The 21,992-nt window shown below is 41.5% G+C and overlaps 1 protein-coding gene across 3 annotated transcripts; it reads left to right on the forward strand.

Annotated features, from left to right (window-relative positions):
• The first annotated feature begins 231 nt into the window (after positions 1–231).
• On the forward strand, positions 232–18,282 carry PRDX4 (peroxiredoxin 4). Of its 3 annotated transcripts, XM_037901681.2 has the most exons (8): positions 234–507; positions 7,081–7,198; positions 8,369–8,485; positions 9,108–9,230; positions 13,593–13,723; positions 15,718–15,752; positions 17,808–17,854; positions 18,160–18,282. In XM_037901681.2, the coding sequence occupies exons 1-8, from the start codon at positions 324–326 to the stop codon at positions 18,161–18,163; spliced, it is 759 nt and encodes a 252-aa protein (XP_037757609.1). In that variant the 5' UTR covers positions 234–323; the 3' UTR covers positions 18,164–18,282. The 3 variants fall into 3 exon arrangements, with proteins under 3 accessions (XP_037757601.1, XP_037757609.1, XP_043393913.1); XM_037901673.2 differs by lacking the exon at positions 17,808–17,854 and having other exon boundaries at positions 232–507; XM_043537978.1 differs by lacking the exons at positions 15,718–15,752; positions 17,808–17,854.
• Positions 18,283–21,992: the final 3,710 nt, after the last annotated feature.

Genomic DNA, 21,992 nt, shown 5'->3' on the forward strand with positions numbered 1-21,992 from the left:
GATGGGATGAAAGGTAAGTGGAGGCGAAGGGAAGGGAAGAGCAGTGTGAGGGAAGCAGTGGGAAGGCGCAGTGTGTGTATGGGATGGAAGGGAAGGGCAGGGCAGTGTGAGGGAAGCAGTGGGAAGGGGGCAGTGTGTGTACGTGGAGCGGGGGGTGGTGTGTGGGGGAAGGCGCAGGGAAGTGGGGAACAATGTGAAGGGGCGGAGCGTGTGTGTGTTTGTGGGCAGAGCCCCGCCCCGCGCGCAGCCCGCCCGCCCCTTGTTGGCCCCCGGCGCTGGCTGTTCCCGGGCGCGGGCGGCGGGACTTGCATTGCTCGGGCGCTATGGAGGCGGCGCGGCGCTGGCTGGCGCTGTGCTGGGCGCTGGCGCTGGCGGGGCCCGGGGCGGCCCAGGAGCAGGCCCGCGCGGAGGAGAAGTGCCATTACTACGCGGGGGGGCAGGTCTACCCCGGGGAGGCGGCCCGCGTGCCCGTCTCCGACCACTCCCTGCACCTCAGCCAGGCCAAGAGTAGGTAGCGGCGCGGGCGGGCGGGCTGCTAGGGCCGTTGCCGAACAATTTCCCGTCTCCCCACCGCAGCCTCCTCCCCTCCCCTTCCGCTGCAGCGCTGCAACCAGTGCTCGCAGTGCCGCCCCTCCTGCCCTGTCCCCCTTCGCCCGCCTGAAGGCCACAGGCTAACACCGCCCCCCCAACACACACACAGACACCCCAGGAAAAGGGTCGAGGGAGTGGGGTTCCCTGGTGGGCCCGGCAGGAGCAGAGATCCCAGCTGTGGGGCCGGGTTTCTCTGCGGCTTCCCACCGGCCTCGGTTTCCCTCCACTTGTGCAGTGGAGGCGGCGACCCCTCCCTCGCAGGGCAGCCAGCGCCCCGCTGCCTTAACGCTTGTGAAGGGGTTTGTCTGCCCGCCCCCCAGCGCAGGCCCTTGCGCAGCATCTCAGCAAAGCGGCCCTCCGAGGAGCCCTTTGTGCGATGGAGGATAAAAGTGGCCCAGGCGGGCTAACCCAGAGCTATTGGGTACAGTGCACCTTGTCTGGTATAGTGGCAACCTGTGTGTGTGTAGAGGGGGAGGGGGGATGATTGCAATCCTAAACTGTGGGCGCTTCACTTCGCTCCCACTGTTTGCTTTTCTGAGCCAGATGCACCGTTCGCTGCTGCTGGGGGAGAAAGCCACGTCAGACAAAGCCTATTGGTTTAAAGTGTGTAGAGAGCCCTGAGCAGCTCCCTCACTGCTGCGTTTAAGTAGTCTGAAGATCAGAATTTATCCTGCTTGAAGATTTTCACGGGGGAGGTATTTAGTACCATGGGCCAAGTTTTTGCAAAGTTTCCGCCTTTTCCTCTCGTTGTAAATAGATAACTGTTCTAAGTTAACATTTCTACCAAAATACAGTTTGTCAAAAGCAAAGGAGCCTGTTTGGGGAATCAAAAACCATGTCAATGGACAGCTACTAGCAGTGAGGAATATGCCACTCATTAACCCCATCTTTAGAACTAAATAGTGTATATAGACCATGTTAAACTCTTTTTTTTTTAAATAAAGGGATATTCTTTAAATAGGAGTAAATTACAGATTTAGTCCTAGATGCCAGTATGTTGGAATCTTTTTGGATATCTTGGTTGCTCATGATGCACATGAGACAGCTGGAATTTTTCAGCCTACCCCCAGATTGTGTTATGGAAGTTCTAAACCTCTGCTTCTGTAGCTTGCTTTGTGTAGCTACACTCCTGTAGCCACACTTAGCCTAAATGAACTCACTGGAGCTCCACAGCATCCACCCCATCCAAAGCCCGTGGCATAATTGGAGTGCAATTCTAGATAACTTTTCTGTTTATCAGTGAATAAATAGAAAAGTAGACTCACTCACTTACTTATTTTGTTACAGACTCAGCTTTGTTCAGAGGAGGTACTTCCATTATCAAGCAGTAGGATGGATGAACATGGACAGATTTCTGCCTAATAGAGGGCCTCTGCAGAACAAACTTAATAGGGTTTTAAACTGAATCAGACACACTGTTTTTCAAGATTTAATTTTGAACTTTGTATAGCGTGTTTTATTAGATTATTGTGAATATTCACATGAAAATCTTCATCTATTTTTGCATTTCTCCCCCTCCTTCCCCACTGAAAGTCTCTTCAGTTTGTGATGACAATCATTTGTCATGGTTGTCATCTGTACTACCATGGAGAGCTTGGGAAGGGAATCAGCAGCAGAGTAACAGATGAAACTCTTTAACAAAGGTGCTGTTTTCATTGAAGGAGCAGTAGTAAAGAATGAGGGAAGAGAAGTAATGTAAATAATATATGGAATTCTTTGGGGTTGTCATTAAGATTTAAAATATTTTATGAACTAAAGGGTCACACTGTGACTGGTGAGCTATGTGCACCACTCTGGCTTCAGTAAGTGTTCTGTGTACAAAAGAATGGTAGGATCAGACCAAAAAGTGAGCTGAATTAAAAGTCTCCTGAAATTAGATTTAGTCTGGTTGGTGATTCTGATTTTTTTGTTTTGTTTTGTTAGCTATGTTCAGAGAGCTCTCGTGTGAATTGATTGCACTGAAGATTCAGGGGCAGATAATTCTGATTGAGTTACAGTTAGGGGGTTTTCTGGCACCTGTTTAAAATGGTCACCCGTTCTTATAAATTTTCAAAAGTTTTGTAGTCAAGTGAGATTCCCAGTTACATTAATCTACAGTAGAACACTCGGCAGGAAATGTTTTTCTGATCCACAAAAGTTTGAGATTAACTTTTCATCCAGATTTAGCATGGGAAAAATGGCAGTCTCCAATGTTCACAAACAGATAATCAAAAAATGTTTAATTTGATCAATCAAAACATTGTGTTTAGATTTCAACCTTTAACTTTTGGAATAAGTTAACAAAAATTTCATATAGTCATTTCAAACTGAAATTTCTTTTCAGAAACATCAAAAATTTCAAAGTTTTCAGAAAAAATTTGAATCGGGAGATTCATTGAAACAAACCCTTTCCCACGGACAGTTTTGTTTTCCACAAATCAGCATTTTGACAAAAAATTCCTAACCAGCTCTAAATAGAAAGGTAGAGCTTGCCCACACTTGAAAATAGATAGTGTCTTCCCTCTTATCTGCAGAGATTCATTAGAAGAGTATTACTGAGAAGTCTCAAGGTTTCATAGTGAAGAATTTTACAAAACACTGACAGCAAAGTGCTTCCATAAATAAAATAAACTAGACTTGTCAAATGAAGCATCTTGTGATGGTTGGTGTGTATGGGTAATTTATAAAAATGTGTATAGTATAAGTTACAGAGAAAGACTTTGATATGTGTACCAAAATTTGTAGGCTGTGCTAATAAAAATAAAAAGACAGTACAAGTTTTCAATGCCATTATTCATTTACTAATGTAGGTATCTTATAACAAGGCTACTAAGGTTTTGATTTTTAATTTGTAAATGTCGGTAAAAGTCAAATTTACAGATGGGCAGAGTTAGAAAAATGCTGCTTGAGAACTTAGAGTTTGATTTAAGGATATTAACTTAGTATATTTTTGGTATGTGATGTTGAAATTCAAAAAGTTAAACTTTTGTCAACATCTGCTGTCACATAGTTGTGTGACACCCTCACCCATAATTTCCTCTAACTGTGAAAGTTTAAATCAATAAAAAATAATCTAAAAATATGCTTAAGCAGATATCAAAATTATTTTAAAAAAAAAAAATCAAACTCTGCCAAGTCTTCTTATTAGCAAAGCAAGGTGGGTGAGGTAATATCTTTTATTGGACCAACTTCTGTTGGTGAGAGAGACAAGCTTTTGAGCTTGCAAAGAGCTCTTCAAGTCTGGGAAACTAACTCTGAGTATCACTGAGGACAAGGTGGAGCAGATTGTTAAGTACTTATGCTAAACACACATTTCAAGGGACCACTCAAGGTGAAGTGGCCTGTTCACACCTCTCCAGTCAGAGGGAGGAGACGGGGAGAAAGCAGCTAGGGGGGTTGTAAGAACATTATGGATTATTGTAATAAGGTATAAATCCAGTGTCCGTATTCAGTCCATGTCTAGCAACGTTATGAATTTAAGGTCCTAGGCTCATCTTTTGAAAGTGTTGTGCTGTTTTCCTTTGTGGGTGAGGACTGTTAGGTCAGGGTCACTATCAGTCCTCGTCCTCAAAGGAAAACTACACATCACTTCAAAAGATGAGCCTGGGACCTTAAATTCGTAACTTTGCCAGACACGTAGGCCTGGTCTACACCTCAGAGTTAGGTCGACGTAAGGCAGCTTACATTGACCTAATTACATCAGTGTCTACACTACAGTCTTGCTCCCACCGATGTAAGTGCTCTACTACACTGACATAATCCCTCCACTTCCATGAGAGGTGTAGGGCTTATGTTGGTGTAGTTAGGGTGACGCAGTGTCCCTGTAGACATTGCAGGTTACTTACATTGGCTGCCATTCTTGTCAATTTCACGACTCCCTGCTGGAGCTGTGAAATTGATAAGAAAGCCCAGCTCACAGCTTGTGCTATCACCCTGGGTGAGTGGGGAGCTCCAGCTAGAGCCCAGTCATCCAGGCTCCTGGCTCCCCACCAGGCTACCGAGAGGGCAGCTGGGCCCCGGTGGGCAGTGGCATGCAGAGCTGGGAGCCCGTGCTCTCAGCCCCCATCATTGCCCCTCTTAAGTCGGTGGAAGCGCTCCTGATGAGGACATGCGTGCACCACCAACAGAAAGGGTAGTGTGGACATGAACCACTGCAGTAATTATTGAGGTGGCTGTAAGTCAACCTATATTAGGTCAACTTAAGTTTGTAGTGTGGACATGCCTAAAACTCATGGACTCAATATAGACACTGGATTTATGGCTCATTAAAACATTCTTTCCCTCCCCCCCTTTTCCTCCCTATGACTGGAGGGGTGTTAAGGGGCTACTTCATCTTGAGTGGTCCCTTGTTTAGCATAAGTAGTCAACACACTTCAGTCTGTTCCACCTTGTATTTAGCAGTGACACTTGGAGGCTTGGTCTACACTACATACATACTTCGGTATAACTACATCTCTCGGGGTGTGAAAAATCCACACTCCTGAGCAATGTTGTTATCCTGACCTTAACCCCATGTAGCAGTGGTGGGTAACCTGCAGCCTGTCCAGGTAATTCACTGGCGTGCCGCCAGACAGTTTGTTTACATTTGGGGCTGCCCGCAGTTCCCAGTGTCCGCGGTTTGCTGTTCCTGGCCAATGGGAGCTGTGGGAAACGGTGCGAGCCGCAGGGACGTGCTGGCTTCTGCTTCACGCAGCTCCCATTGGCCAGGAACTGTGAACTGCAGCCACTGGGAGCTGCGGGCAGCCGCGCAAATGTAAACAAACTGTCTGGCGGCCTGCCAGTGGATTACCCTGACGAGCTGCAGGATGCCCACCACTGCCATTTAGACAGCATTATGTCGGCAGGAGAGCTCACTCCCATCCTCTTAGAGCATCTTTCCCAGATGTGCTGCATTGGTGCACTAATGTAAATTTGTAGTGTAGACCTGCCCTGCGTTGGTTTCCCAGACCTGAAGAAGAGCTCTGTGTAAGCTCTAATGCTTGTCTCTCACCAACAGAAATTTGTCCAATAAAAGATATTACCTCACCCACTTTGTCTCTCTAATATCCTGGGACCACAACAGGGCTACAACACTGCATACAAACTTATAATAGTTACTGTGCTGTTGACAATAATTGTCTAATATTAATCAGCATGCTACCGTTCTCCTTTAAATCAATTCCAAACATTGCTTTGAGCCGTATAATAACTTACCCAGCAATATATGCTTGACATTTCAGTCATGTTTAAATACCTTCAGTTTGATACTGGCTCACCAACACACTGCCCTCAGGCATGGCGTGCTCAGCGTTATGTGTTTTGATATTGACAAATGCTACTTCAGTAGTGCTTTGATATTGAGAAATGCTGCTGAAGTATCAAGTCACATAACTCAATATCAAAGCACATAACGCTGAGTATTCCATGCCTGAGGGCAGTGTGTTGGTGATCCAGTATCAAACGGAAGGTATTTAAACGTGACTGAAATGTCAAGCTGATTAATATTAGACAATTATTGTCAACATTTAGGCCCTGTTTAAACTATCAAGTTTACAGCAGCACAGCTGTACCAGTGCAGCTGTGCCGCTGTAGGATCGCTTGTGTAGCTGATCTATGCTGAGGGGAGAGAGCTCTTCCATCAACATAATTAAACCACCTCAAATGAGTGGTGGTAGCTATGTTGTCAGAACATAGTGCTGTCCACACCGGTGCTTCTGTCGGTGTAACTTATGTCGCTCAGTGGGGTGTTTTTTCACACCCCGAGCAACATAAGTTATATCGACAAAGGTGCTTGTGTAGACATATCCTTAATCTTTTTCCCCTGTGTAGTCTGAATATTTTTGTGCAATAACCACTGATTTAATTTATAGATGGGTTGCAGTAGCAGACAACCTACATATTTTAAGCATTTGTGCCATGAACACATCTGTCACGTATTTCCTGCCGAATTAAATTTTAGAAAACCTTTTTGCTAAGGAGTAAAAATAATGTGAAATTGAACCACTCTTTACTCATGGCACATAAGTTATTTATAGAAAAATATAATTTACTGAAGTCTATAACTCAGTAACCATACTTCATTCAATGCAAATCAACATCCTAATTTGTGAGCTGTCATCAGGCTGTAGTAAACTTGTAGTGTGTTAAGGGGGTCATGGTAGGTGTGTGCAGCATTTTCTATCGTGCAACCTTATCCTTGGCAATATTTCAAATGGTTCAGAAATTTGTGAACATAAATCTGTTGAGTTGTATACATTTGATGCATCTTGAAATGTACTTTTTTTTTCTTTAAACACAGCATGACCCCAGTGTGGTGTGCTTTCCTCCTGTGAAAGGTTGAAATTAATAATGAATTAATAAAGTTTGATTGTGTAAATCGTGTCCTACAAAGTGTTTTTCACTATAAGGAACCACAGATATCCATCCAGAGAGAAAACTGTCCTTGGACATATGTTACCTGCTGAACAACCTCATTTATGTACACATGCTTCACTTCATTCTTCAATTTAGATCTATATTTTATGTTTCTAGTTTCCAAGCCAGCACCTTATTGGGAAGGAACAGCAGTAATCAATGGCGAATTTAAAGAGCTGAAATTAACAGATTATCAAGGAAAATATCTTGTCTTCTTCTTCTACCCTCTTGACTTGTAAGTAAAACTGATGCAGACGTACCAAGATATACACTCCCCTCTCCCCGCACTCCCCCACCCTTCCCAAATTTTGGAAGTGTGTTGATTAGAGTCAGGGAACATTAAGTTGTTGATTGCAACTGCACTTGACATTTTGTAGTTCTATAGCATTTTCCTGGGCAGTGTTTACATTCCTTGCTACCATACAACTCATTGCTCCAAATGGAAAATGAATACAGGGAAGAGTAACATTATCTCTTATCTCTTCACTTTGTATGCTTTGGAAGATATTTTGAGGGAGACTGATTTCCTCTTACAGGCTTTCAAGGACGTCATGGGATACATTTAAGTTAAATTATTGGATGGACTTTCCTTTCATTACGCTATCATAACTCCACTGCAGTCAATGGAGTTACTCCTGATTTATACCAGTGTAATGAGAGGAGAATCAGGCCCCTTGTTTTCTTGAAATGAGGAACAAAACATACAGTAAACTAATAATATTAATAATGCATATAGCACTTTTCATCTGTAGAACTCAAAGCACTTTACCAAAAAAAGGGTAAGTAGTAGAGACAGTTAGCTGCTTTGATAGTGAAAATAATTGGAATCATGGCTTATTTTCCTCCTAGCCTCAAAGCTTGAACAATTGTGATCTAAAGTGTAATTTTGTGCCCAGAAGAAGCAGGAAGAAGTCAAATGCAAAATAGCTACAACTTGCATTACTAGTTTCCAGGAAATCATGACAGCTGTTTCTCTGCAATTTGGTGTGTCATACTTTAATCCAGTAATTCCTGTACAGTTTTAAACGGTGAATAATTGTACATGTAGCTAAACTGTAAGTTGTAATATTACTAAGTCAGCACTGACTGCATTTTCAATCTTTTTATTCACAAACCACTTGCACAGGGTTTGAAGATAGATAATCCATCTGTGAACATATTTATGAATGCTGTTAGGAACGCAGTTACTTGTAAAGTGTAAATTATTTTAATTGTATATATTGGATTCCATCTGTAAATAAAAACAATAGTTGTGATAAGTAATTCACAACTTATCTATTTTATATACTGCAAACAATATTTAGCTTCTCTATAGAAACAAATTTAGCTATGTATTGAGCTAACTGAGAAATCACTCCCTGGATATTCTGAGAATTCTGAATTTACTTTGTTTTCAATTTTTTAGCACATTTGTGTGTCCAACTGAAATTATCGCCTTCAGTGACAGAATTGAAGAATTCAGAGCAATAAACACTGAAGTGGTAGCATGTTCTGTTGACTCACAGTTCACTCACTTAGCATGGTATGTAGCCTACCCATGTGTCTTTTATAGGAAATTATTGATGGATACATATTAGATTATGGGTTGCTTCCACAAATTCACATACTCTGTCTGACGCACTAATATTGTCAAGTAAATATTGAATGATAAGGTGTGAGGTGTGTTGCTATGTTGCATAAAAAGTGGTAAGTAATAAAACTAATGGTAAGAAATTCCAAAATAAAGTTTATTGTTGAAGGTGTCAAAGTAAAAGTGATGATTTTGGTGTTACCATTAGAATAAATTGTTCATTACAAATTATTCATCCAACTTTATGATCAAACGTTCTATTGGTGGATTAATACCCCCAAAAAAATCTTGCTTAGGTTTTTAATTGTGGGATTTGGAAGAAAGACAGGGTAGTTGGGCCACAAAGAGAGAAGGAGGGTGTTTCAAGTGTAAATGAAGCATAGAAGGAGGCATGAAGAGGAGAGTCAGGCAACTATAAATGGACACATTGAAGGAGTGTAGGAAGCAGGTTGGAGCAAATGAGTAGAAAAAAGAAAAACAGCTATTTCTTCTGTAAAAAAGTTGCATGAGTTATTTGTAGGTGGAATAAAAATCTCTCTGCAGAATAAATGTGCATGTCTTTTGTTTGCCAAAGGATTAATACTCCACGAAAACAAGGAGGACTTGGACCAATGAAGATCCCACTTCTTTCAGATTTGACACACCAGATTTCAAAGGATTATGGAGTATATCTAGAGGACCAAGGGCACACACTTAGGTACTACAAACCATTATGGTGCATTCTGTCTTGTTATAGCAGTGCATTTACCAGTTCCATTTAAAGGAGCACTCACTATTGGCACTTTTCTCTCCTACTATTTAGTTATATTCTATGTTCATCACAGTAGTTAGTATCTTAACATATACTGGGTCTGTTTATGTGGATAAAGTACTTTTCTTAAAAAGAAAGATCAACAGTCGAAGATGTACAATAACAAACCAAATGAACATGCATGAAGGGTGGGGAAATGAGTAGGAAGGAAAATTTTCAGAATGCTGTAAGCCACATGGGGTTAAAAAACAGCCATTTAAGCTTCCCGTTCGGAAGTTAGCATATCATTTATAGAGGCATTTTTTCCACCGACTGTTGATAACTTAGCTGAAATTGTATATTAAAGCTCTTAGTCCACAAGGAATTGTTTCTTAATTTAAAAAAAAAAATCAGAAATTAACTCTGAGATTTAAAAGTGAACTGAAATGCTTTATCCTGCCAGAATCTGAACTCCCAGTTGTGTTTTTTTCCTCCATTACTTAGTGTTTTATTAGGAGAAACTGAACGATGAACTCAAGATTTGGCAAAGAACTGTCTGTCAGATGTTTTTATTGACCATCTTGCTGCTGATCACAGGTGTACATCTTGTCTAGTGGTAGTTGTGGCATTGTTTGATACAGTACTATTTCTTGCCCATTCATTTTCAGTGTTCTTTGTTAATACTACAGATACTCATGCTTGAAACAGATCTGTCTCCCTTACAGTGCAGTTACCTGATCCTGTAGTGAAAACATCATGTGTTTTTTTTGACATTAGATCTCCTGTCTGGACAATGTTGCATATTCAGAAATGTATCTTTGCTGCAGTAAATAGGTAAAGAAGGAGGACTTAAAAGGAGAAAGATCCTACTTAAATATTTATGTCTGATTAGCTAATGCATAGAACAGGGGTCAGCAACCTTCGGCACACGGCCCATCAGGGTAATCTGCTGGCGGGCCGCAAGACATTTTGTTTACGTTGACCGTCTGCAGGTACGGCACGGCCCCCTGCAGCTCCAGTGGCCGCGATTCGCCGTTCCCAGCCACCGGGAGCTGCGGGAAGCAGTGGGCCACAGGGATGTGCTGGTCACCACTTCCCGCAGCTCTCATTTGCCAGGAACGGCAAACCGTGGCCACTGGGAGCTGTGGGGTGCCATGTCTGCGGACGGTCAACATAAACAAAATGTCTCGTGGCCCACCAGCGGATTACCCTGACGGGCCATGTGCCGAAGTTTGCCGACCCCGGCGTAGAAGAAAGTGAAACTTAAGTGGGCTTGTGTTTTGAAAGTCTAATTTTAAAGTGCTCTTACTATAGCTGCAGAAACTAGGATTAAATAGTCAATTTTCATTATAGCAAAATATTAGCGGTGGGGTTCTTCAAGGTTTTATACTTGGTCCAGTGTTTTTTAATGCTCTGTAAAGGTAGCAGAATTTTCAAGTGATAATTATTTAGGTTTGTCAAAATCGGAGAAGGATGTGAGGAGATTGAGAGTCCTAACCAAGCGAGGTGAGTGGCCAACATAATGGCAAATAAAATTCAGTGTCAATAAATGCAAAGTAACTATTCATACACCTTACAAAGGTTCTAAATCAACTGTAACAACTCAGGAAAGAGCCCTGGGCATCACAGTGACCTCTGTTAAGTGTACAACTGCATTCAAAAAAGTAAACAAGATATTAGGATGCATAAGGAATAGGAAGGAGAATAATAGGCCATTATGTAAATAAATGGTGCAGTCTCCTCTGGAGTACTGTGTGCAGAACTGATCACCCCATCTCAAAGAGGAAATCGCTGAATTAGAGGGGTTTCAGCGAAGGGAGATGAGAATGAGCAACAGCACGGGAAACATCTGCGTTGAAGAGAGACTGAAAAGACTGGTGGTATTTACTTCAGATAGGAGAAGAATAAGAGAGGACACTTTCAAAGTATATAAAATAATTAATGGTAGAGAGAGGGTAGGTCAGGAACTTTCTCCTTGCCTCACAAAAAGACCAAGGGAACATCCAGTGAAATTAGAAGGTAGCAAATTCAAAAACTGACATAAGGCAATACTTTTTCACACCATACATAGCTGGAACTGGTTGCCAGAGGAAGTCATTCGCAACATTTAAAAAGTGATTAGATACGTCTATGGATGTCAAGAATATCCAGCATTGTTATAGTTAGTACTAAAAAATTTGGAGGGATACTGTACCTCATGCTTCAGGGTTTAAAATCAGTCCTTAAATATTATAGGAATTAATGTAGGGCAAATTATCCCACATCTGCCAACTGTGAGACAGAAACCTCCCCCTGAAGCATCTGCTTCAGACCGTTGTCAGAGACAGGAAACTGACCTAGGTGGACCAAGTCTGTACATTCCTTTAATACCATGCTGTAAACACTGAGCGGGCATTATCTTACCAGGTCTAGATATTTAAGTGTAACAAGTGCTTTTGGTTTATCATTGTAATTTTTTTTACTAAGGACTGTGCAACTAGCTCTTAGCACATACATTCTTAAAGGCTGTTAGGTTCTCATTTATACAGTTCAGCGTTTTTTAATACCAGTGATCTACTTATCAAGCAGTATAGTTAAGCGTAAATAGTGTTCAAGACTTCCATATGAAGTCTAAAATCTTAAAGTGCATATAAAAAAATTCTTAAGCATCATCATATCATCACAGAAAGATGCAATCTTGTGTACTTGAACTTTCAGAAAGCCTTTGACAAGATCCCTCCTCAAAGGCTCTTAAAGTAAGCAATTATGGGAGAAGAAGGAAGGAGGTAATCTCATGGATCAGTAACTGGTTAAAAGACAAAAAACAAAGGGTTGGAATAAATGGTTAGTTTTTAGAATGGAGAGATGTAAATAGTGGTGTCCCCCAGGGATATGTACTGGGACCAGTGCTGTTCAACACATTCATAAATGATGTGGAAAAAGAGGTAAACAGTAAGGTAGAAAAATTTGCAGACAATTCAAAACTACTCAAGATAGTTAAGCCCAAAGCAGACTGTGAAGAGTTTCAACGGGATCTCACAAAACTGGGCAAGAAAATGCCAGATGAAATTCAGTGTTGGTAAGTCCAAGGTCATACACATTGGAAAGCATAATCCCAGCTATACATATAAAATGATGGGGTCTAAATTAGCTGTTACCACTCAAGAAAAAGATCTTGGAGTTATTGTGGATAGTTCTCTGAAAACATCCACTCTGTATGCAGCAGCAGTCAAAAATAGCCAACAATGTTAGGAACCATTAGGAAAGGGATAGATAAAATGACAGAAAATATTATAATGCTACTATATAAATCCAGGGTACACCCACACCTTGAATACTGCATACAGTGCTAGTCACCCCATCTCAAAAGAGATATATTGGAATTGAAAAAGGTACAGAAAAGGGCAACAAAAATTATGAGGGGTATGGAACAGCTTCCACATGAGGAGAGATTAAAAAGTCTGGCACTTTTCAGCTTGGAAAAGAGACAACTAAGGGGATATGATAGAGGTCTAAAATCGTGACTGGTGTGGAGAAAAAGTGTTACTTACTCCTTCTCCTAACACAAGAACCAGGGTTCACCCAATGAAATTAATAGGCAGCAGGTTTAAAACAAACAAAAGGAAGTACTTCTTCACACAATGCACAGTCAACCTGTGGAACTCCTTGCCAGTGGATGTTGTGAAGGCCAAAACTATAACTGGGTTTAAAAAAAAAAAAACAGAAAAGTTCATGGAGATTAGGTCCATCAATAGCTATTAGCCAAGATGCTCAGGGATGCAACCCCCTGCTCTGATTGCCACAAGGTAGGCGTGGACAACGGGATGGATCACTCGATGAGTGCCTGTTCTGTTCATTCTTTCTGAAGCACTTGGCATTGGCCGCTGTCAGAAGACAGGATGCTGGGGTAGATGGACCCTTAGTCTGACCAGTTTGGCCGTTCTTACGTTGTTACTGCTTTCTTAATTCTGACTTGACCTTACCTAGATCACAGCAAGATCTGAGAGCTCTGCAAATTGAGAGCACTTTCAATGAGAGATGGAGTTGTTTGTGTCAATGGAAAGCACCTCCTATAAATGAGGCTGATATTGAAGGACTCCAGAGGTGGGGGAGGTTAGATCCTTAATATTCTGGGTGCATTATGAATGAGAAAGTAATGCGAAGGGAGTTGCAAAGGAAATTAAAAGTTAACACAGAACCTGCACTTAACTTGCTTGTGTAGTGCTTGGAGAGATCTAGCCACTGCTGATCTCGAGTAGGCATGCTGCAATATCTGGACACCACAATAGGGCGTAATAGAGATCAATATCATTTGGTTTATATCTAAAAAAAAATTCCATGTTTTTGCAGAGGCCTTTTCATTATTGATGATAAGAGGGTCCTTCGACAGATAACAATGAATGACCTTCCTGTCGGCAGATCAGTGGATGAAACACTTCGTCTAGTACAAGCATTCCAGTACACTGACAAACATGGAGAAGGTGCCTGTTTTCAATATTTTGGCAATGGGAATTATGCTGAGGTTTTATTTAGTTTGGGAGGTGTATTTTCAGCTATTAGGAAGCGAGGCATACCGCAACATTTGATAGCTTCGTGGTTGTTATTGTGCAAAGTTTTCTGTTCTCCTCATTCAAGATTCAGTGGACCTGCTTCTGCCCTGCCTTGCACTTAGTGTAGTGAATGCAAAGTGGTTGTAACATTATTAAATCAAAACAGTAGCATTTACACTCATTTTCCACTCATAAGCAACTGCACAAAGTATGAGGCAGTGAAGAATCAGGCTCAGTATTTTAATACATTTGGACAATCTGCAGCTGATTCAAGAGGCACTGCTAGTGTAATATTAATGTTTGGTTGGGTATTTTTTGTTTTGGTTGGGGCTGTTTTTTGGGGGGGTGGGGGGGCTGGTGTCCAAAGACAAAATAGATACAGTACTTCGAGTCAGTGAAAAGCATCTTCCAAAATGGGGTTGGGTTCGGTGCCCAATGTAATGAAGACTGCAAATTCCTAGCTCTTCTCTTAAAGTAAATTATTCTTAGCTGGTGTAAACTGGCATAGCTCCATTGACTTCAGCTTTTTACCTTGACCTCAGGGAGCTGTGCCAAATTACACCAGCTGAGGATTTGGCCCACAGTAAGCTGTTCAACTTTAATAATTAACCCATGTATTCAGCTGGCTAATCTTCCTGCTGTCAATTTAAAGTGTTGGTGTTTAAAAGCAAACCTATGGAAAGTGACACAGCTGCAATTCGTTCTAGGGTTGTCTACACGGTGCGGTGATGCACACTATAGGGGTGTGCTTTCTGAAGCGCAGTAATGTGTGGCACATCAACTGGTCTGCGTAGATCCTGATGGTGCGCCTGCCAGGTTCCCTCGTGTGCTTTAACGTAGTGCAGTCTGAAACATGTTAGCATGTAATGTAACATTATCTGTATGAACAGCTCTATTTTGCAATTCAGAATTGAAAAAAACCAAATTCTGATACTTAAAAGCAATGAGTGTTTTGATGAAGGAGATAAAGTCCTTTTGGTTCAGCTTCAAATAAAGCTATATCTCACCGTACGCAATACTGGACTCTCCCTGTGAGGCATGTGGAATCCTGTTGGGTTTTGCTGGATTTCTGAGGCAGTACATATCTAGTTCATTGGACTCTGTGCAAAGGCTAGGATGAAGAATCCTCCAAGGTTTTTATTATGTTCACCACACTTCAGCTGGCAGCTCTGTCTGCAGGGGATAAAATGCCTGTGCTACTGTTGTGTAATCCCAGCCGTGCAGACAGATCCTGGAGCCTCATGGAAGCCAATGCAAGTCTGCCTGGGCATAAGGTCCGCCCACCCATATGAGGTTGCAGGGTCAGCTCCCTGGTCTCCGAAAGTGTCTCACCTAGGTTGTACGTGAACAACTGAGCAATTGCAGGAATGGCAAATTTTTATTTTGATCACCCTAATCCTTTTACTTCCTAAGGAGGGTATCAAACAAAACAGTCGCTTGCTTGAGAGAGCTTTAATTTTTCTTCATTGCCACAGTAACGCTTGCCTCCTGGCATTAGTTCTAAAGAAAGTTATACCTGTCTCCATTTCCACCTGATGGAATTGCTGCTCTTATCTTGGCACCATATGTCCTCGTGGAATGGAGATTCATCTTCAGAATGGGAGGTTCTATTCCTTTGCCAGTAAATTGAGAAGTAGACAGTAAACAGTAAAATCAAAACATACCCTACCAAGCAAGGATTTCCAGTTTTTAGTGAACGGAACAATCCAACCTGCCCTGCTAGTAGTATCAATATGAATGTTTTAGGGATACTGTCTGATGAATAAGCACGTAACGTATTTGCAGATGTTTACATGTGGCACCTTCTTGTTATATTTCTTAAAATTCAGAGATTAGTTTTTCAAGAGAATGGCCAGAAAACCAAATAAATGAGAACAATAATTTCTTTTCTACTAAGTTAATTTAATTTTTGCTTTTTTTTCCAGTTTGCCCTGCTGGTTGGAAACCTGGTAGTGAAACAGTAAGTCCGTATTTATATTCAGCATACATTTGTTATTTTGCATGATTAAATAAAATGAGGGACCCAATCCTATCTCCACTGAAGGCAAAAGCAAAATTCTCATTAATTTGAATGGAAGCACAATATCAGGCCCCGTGCATTGTGATATTTTTATAAGTTCTTAATTTGTTGTCACTGGAATTTTGAGTGATTTATTACAGTATATCAGTATATATTACAGTATATCATGTTTACAGTATTGCATTTTTCATGCAGGAAAAAAGCTAATCTTTTCACATCAGGAGTTTCCTTCTCCATCAACTTTCCAATGTATGATCAAAACCTCAAGCACCAGCGAGTTAACTAGAGGGAGAATTTCCCTCCCATCCTGCAACGCAGGTCAAGAGAGAGTTGGAACTTCTCTGAGGAAGGGGTTATCTTCTCTGTCTTACCTGTACAGTGCCTAGCATAATGGAGACTTGATCCTTGATTGGGGTTCCTAGGCAGTTCCTCAATATAAATAATCTCACTTCTCAGGCTATGTATAATTGCCCACAATTGGGCAAAGCACACTAGCACTATTAGAATTGTAAAATGGAATGCATTTTGCAGCACAGTGTCTCTTCTTTTGTTTCTTCACACTAACAAGATTATGAGCCAAAGAGCAAGGGCCCTGAATTCAGTGTGCGTTAAATCAGAACAAAGAAAATATTTTCCTAAGGCTATGTCTACACACACGTCTTATGTTGGCATAATGTGTCACTCATGTGGTGTGAATAAACCACCCCCCTGAGCGACATAAGCGCTTGTGTGCACAGCACTTTGTCAGCAGGAGAGGTTATGCCGTTCACGGGGGTGGTTTTATTATTCCAATGGGAGAGCTCTTTTCTGTTGCCATAGAGCATCTTCACCAGACGTGCCGGTACATCAGCGCCGCTACAGCGGTGTACATGTAAGCATGCCCTAAGAAACTGGGCTACAGAAGGTTGCCGGCTACAGAAGGTTGCCAGCTACAATATTACATCACTGGCATTTATTGGAAACTGCCCTTTTTTCTGCTGTTGCTTGTTTCAGCTGTTGGCACAAACAGCATTTGTAAAAAAAATTAAAATAAAAATAAATAAAAGATGCCTTGAAAGAAATTCTATAAGGTTTCAGTAGCAGCAAAAAATTGAAGTGGTCTCTGCACCTTTCCTTGAGTTGGTAATACATGACAGCAGCAAATATCACATTTTGGCAGGGCCATGAAATGTGTTCGTTCATACAGACAATGGGCTTATTTATAAACAATACAATTTTCAGAATGTCAATAGGATGCTAGTGATTTTAACTGATATAGCATTATTAATAAACTGTATTCTAGTAGCTTCTGGAGTTTCCAGCCAAGTTCAAGGTCCCATTGTGCTAGTCACTGTACTGACCCACATTAAAAGACAGTCCCTAAATTGTATCTACATACAAGATCTCAAACAGTGCATGCAGAGAGCCAAAGTGTCTGTATAATCTCTAGTAAAAGTTGCAACTGGCAACACTGAAGTGGCTAGCTTTGCTGCAGAGCAGCAGACCTCTGTATTACAGTGCGAAACAAGCAGACGCTGAGAATTATATTCATGGGCTAGTTGAGATTTGTCTTAGTGGGGAAAACTGGCTCTTTAGATTTTATGGTGAAAGCAGGTTATAGGATGGCATATGTGTGGCATTGGAAATCATGCATTCCACTACCCTGGCTAAACTGAATAATCTGTCCATTAGCAGCTGACAAGTGAGCGATTTCCCATTCTTAGAAGGGTCAAGCCTATGAATACACTTAATAAAAGGGAGACCAGTTGATAGCAGTAATAGATTACTACTTTATAGCATCTGCTGTTTCTGTACGCCTGTTGCTGACAACTGACTCATTGCTGAGAATATCAGGCCCCAGTAAATGTATAGCACTGACGTAAATATAAATAAGTTCTCTCTGCTTTCTGTGCAAAAGCTGTAGTGCACTTAAACAGCAGAATAGTTCTGCAAAGCACTCTTCAGAATATATTAACATCTGTAGCCATGCCTTCTAAATGTGTTTGATTTAATTAGATCAAACCCGAAGATGCCATGAGAGCGTGGTGGCCAAGACAAGAGCTGTAAGTAAACTCTGAGGCACTTGAGTACAGATGTTAATTTACGGAAATAATTCTAAGTTCATTTATGGGAAAATCAGAGTGGAGTACATTCTTTCAACCAGGCAGACTCTGTTTCTTTCTCAGACTCCACTTCCTACTGCCCTCCACTGTTTAGTGTTCATTAAAGATAAGCAGTAACCTTAGATATGAACAGGTGAAAGGTAATTTCTCGATGTAGTTTGTGACCATTAATGCCAGAATATGAGGTAGATAATATTTGTTCCTTTTGTTTTTAGACCAACACTTTCACTTTCTTTCTCACACAGATAATCCCAGATCCAGCTGGAAAACTGAAGTATTTTGATAAACTAAACTGAAACTTGCTTCTACTGAGCTACACAAGTCACATGCAACTTCAAGTTGTCAATAAAATTCCATTAATTTTGTTATTTCCATGAGTTTGGCTGATTTATAGTGGCTACCAATTGTATTTGCTTTCTCAAAATACAGGTATTCACTGTGCAGAGATCACCAGTAGCAGAAAGAGCTGACACAATTGGTCTTCTAGGGCCTCCTAAAAGGAGGCTAAGAATTTGAGTTTGAGTTTATCCCATTCCATCTAGTCAAGAGTTCATATGTTTAGTGCATAATGCACTGCTACAATACTGTGTAAGCAGGGAAATTGCACTTTTTAATCTTTAGTTACTTGCATCCTGTTAAAAATATAGATAGATAGATATAGTACATCATTTCCTTAGCTATATGGACTTAGCTTTAGGAATCTCATTTTGGATAGATCACTTAATTTCCACAAAAGCTTAATCCATAAAATCCTTTATGCCTTTGCTTCTTTTTCAAAAAGATACCAGAATTTCCCTCCCAGTGGTTTTCTATAAAGCCCTAACTTTCTATTTTTGATATTTTAGAAGCTGTAGCTGAGAAATTTCCACCTGCCAATTGTTCGCTATGAGTCAGAGACCATATTCCACAATTGATACAATGAGCTGTAATGAAGTCTGAAGCCAGGAATACGGTTTAAAGGAGTTAAACTAAAATTCCTCTTTGTCTGAAGTTGGAAAACATTTTAGTTTTTCTTCAGTCTAACATTAAGAACCAGATTCTCAGCAAGTGTCAGTCAGCATAGTTCAACTGAAATAAATGGAGCTACACCACTTTTAGAAAAAGATCTGGTTTTATCTGCTTAACTTTTTCTAACACTTAAAACTTTTGGGTTACATGCTAATATAAAAGGAAGATTGTAGTGTATTTAAAATTCCCATAGTCTGTGGATGATCCTCCTTTCACACTATGACCTGAATCTTTTTCCTGTTCCTCTCCAACAGTTTGCATTGCTCTTAATTTAGAGCAGGCGAATTGTGGAGTCTTGTCCAAGACCAGCATTTCTGTGCCCGGTGGATTGGATAATATTAGCCATCATAAACCTTTGGGGTTCATGTGCACACATTTCTTCCTACAAGAGACAAGAACATCACCTCTAAAACATGCTCGATCACCACCAGAACCTGAAATTCCTCCTAAATGCACATTCTCTGTATGGGTGCTCTTCCCGCACTTTGATCTCTTTAACACAAGGTCATTCATGAACCAAAAAAAAGATACCACATTGTGTGCAGTCAGTAAAGCAGCATCTGATATTATGAATAGTGTCCACCTCTCTTCCTAAAAATCGTAGTGTGATCCTTGAAAGAGTAAAAAGTGACTTTCTACATTGCCACGGAAGCTGCTTATTCTTATAGTGTCGTGTTAGAATTCGATTTTTTCATATCTACAGAATGATGATGAGGCAGCATCCCGGGCCCTGGACATCTGGATGGAATTTAATTTCACCAAACTATACAATACACTGCTCTCACCAGTGTAAATTTCTTAGATTGGGTGAACTTTTCTGTGCAGTGAACAGGTATTCATGTAGCACCTAGCACAATAGGGACTCCATCCTGTGCAAAGCCTCTGGGTGCTGTTGCAAAGTAAATAAATACATACTGGCAGGTAAAACAACCCCGCAGCAAACAAAACTTCTCCAATCCTCAACTCAGTTTCTCCCCAGATGTCTGGGAGAGAAGAGCAGCCTTGTGCCGTGGCTAAAGGCTAACAGCGCCGAGATACAGTGTACAAGACGGGAGGGAATTCAAAAGCTGAGAATGTCTTGCGGCAGCCTCCTCATTTATAACAAGGGAGCTCCAACACATTGCTGACATCAAATATGGCTGAATTGCAGAGAGGGAGAAAAGCACACACACACTATCTCAGATCTGTTAGCCTTTGCCTGTGGCACAAGACTCATCACCAAGATATCTGGGGAGAAATTGGGCTGAGGACTGGTAAGGTTTTGTTCGCAGAGGGTTTGTTTTATCTGCCAGTATCTATTATGTATTGGTTAGCCATTGCAGATGCTGGAGCACCGTTGATGTATTCCCAGTCCGAAGCCTCTCTTTATAAAGAGACCATAACATTTTGTATTAGTTTCAAGCTTCCATGTGATCTGTATGGGCAATCCCCTGTAAGGCACATTACAACAAAACAAACTAAACAACAAAGGCATGCCTAACACTGATAAGGGTTACATCAGAGGGAAAAGGTCACACTTTTCATCAGCCCAAAATGAAATAATTTGCAGTTGACCATGGCAGCTCCTGGCATCCACCAGTAGCCCAGAATTCAAAATGGATCTAATTTGTGATCATGTATTACAAAATGGTGGCTGCCCTCCTTCACTCAGAAGATATATTCATACCAGTATAAGTTTTACAAAAACTAGACAAGCCATTTACAACACAAACTTTGCTTCTCTACAAAGGAAAAAGGACACTAAACTACCTAAACTGCTACATGCCACAAGGAGCCACAACAGTAGTTCCCTTAACCCACCCAACAATATTGTTAATCTTTCCAGCTATACTCTTAGCCCAGCAGAAGAGTCTGTCCTATCTCAGGGCCTCTCCTTCTGCCCCTCCACCCCCACGAACATGATACAGTTCTGTGGTGACCTAGAATCCTACTTTCGATGTCTCCAACTCAAAGAATATTTCCAACACACCTCTGAACAACATGCTAACCCACAGAATCCTTCCTACCACCTCTACAAAAAGAAGGATTCTGTGTGGACTCCTCCTGAAGGTCGAAACAACAGACTGGACTTCTACATAGATTGCTTCCGTCAACGTGCACGGGCTGAAATTGTGGAAAAGCAGCATCACTTGCCCCATAACCTCAGCCGTGCTGAACACAATGCGATCCACAGCCTCAGGAACACCTCTGACATCATAATCAAAAAGGCTGACAAAGGAGGTGCTGTCGTCATCATGAATAAGTTGGAATATGAACAAGAGGCTGCTAGGCAGCTCTCTAACTCCACATTCTACGGGCCATTATCCTCTGATCCCACTGAGGATTACCAAAAGAAACTGCTCAAGAAACTCCCTGAAAAAGCACAGGAACAGATCTGTGCAGACACACCCCTGGAACCCTGACCAGGGATATTCTATCTGCTTCCCAAGATCCATAAACCTGGGAATCCTGGACGCCCCATCATCTCAGGCATTGGCACCCTGACAGCAGGATTGTCTGGCTATGTAGACTCCCTCCTCAGGCCCTACGCTACCAGCACTCCCACCTATCTTCGAGACACCACTGACTTCCTGAGGAAACTACAATCCATCGGTGATCTTCCTGAAAACACCATCCTGGCCACTATGGATGTAGAAGCCCTCTACACCAACATTCCACACAAAGATGGACTACAAGCTGTCAGGAACAGTATCCCCAATAATGTCACGGCAAACTTGATGGCTGAACTTTGTGACTTTGTCCTCACCCATAACTATTTCACATTTGGGGACAATGTATACCTTCAAATTGGCGGCACTGCTATGGGTACCCGCATGGCCCCACATTATGCCAACAATTTTATGGGTGACTTAGAACAATGCTTCCTCAGCTCTCGTCCCGATGCCCCTACTCTACTTGCGCTACATTGATGACCTCTTTATCATCTGGACCCATGGAAAAGAAGCCCTTGAGGAATTCCACCATGATTTCAACAATTTCCATCCCACCATCAACCTCAGCCTAGACCAATCCACACAAGCGGTCCATTTCCTGGACACTACTGTACTAATAAGTGATGGTCACATAAACA

This window comes from Chelonia mydas, chromosome 1 (assembly GCF_015237465.2).
Source record: "Chelonia mydas isolate rCheMyd1 chromosome 1, rCheMyd1.pri.v2, whole genome shotgun sequence".
In the NCBI taxonomy this organism is placed as follows: domain Eukaryota; kingdom Metazoa; phylum Chordata; order Testudines; family Cheloniidae; genus Chelonia; species Chelonia mydas.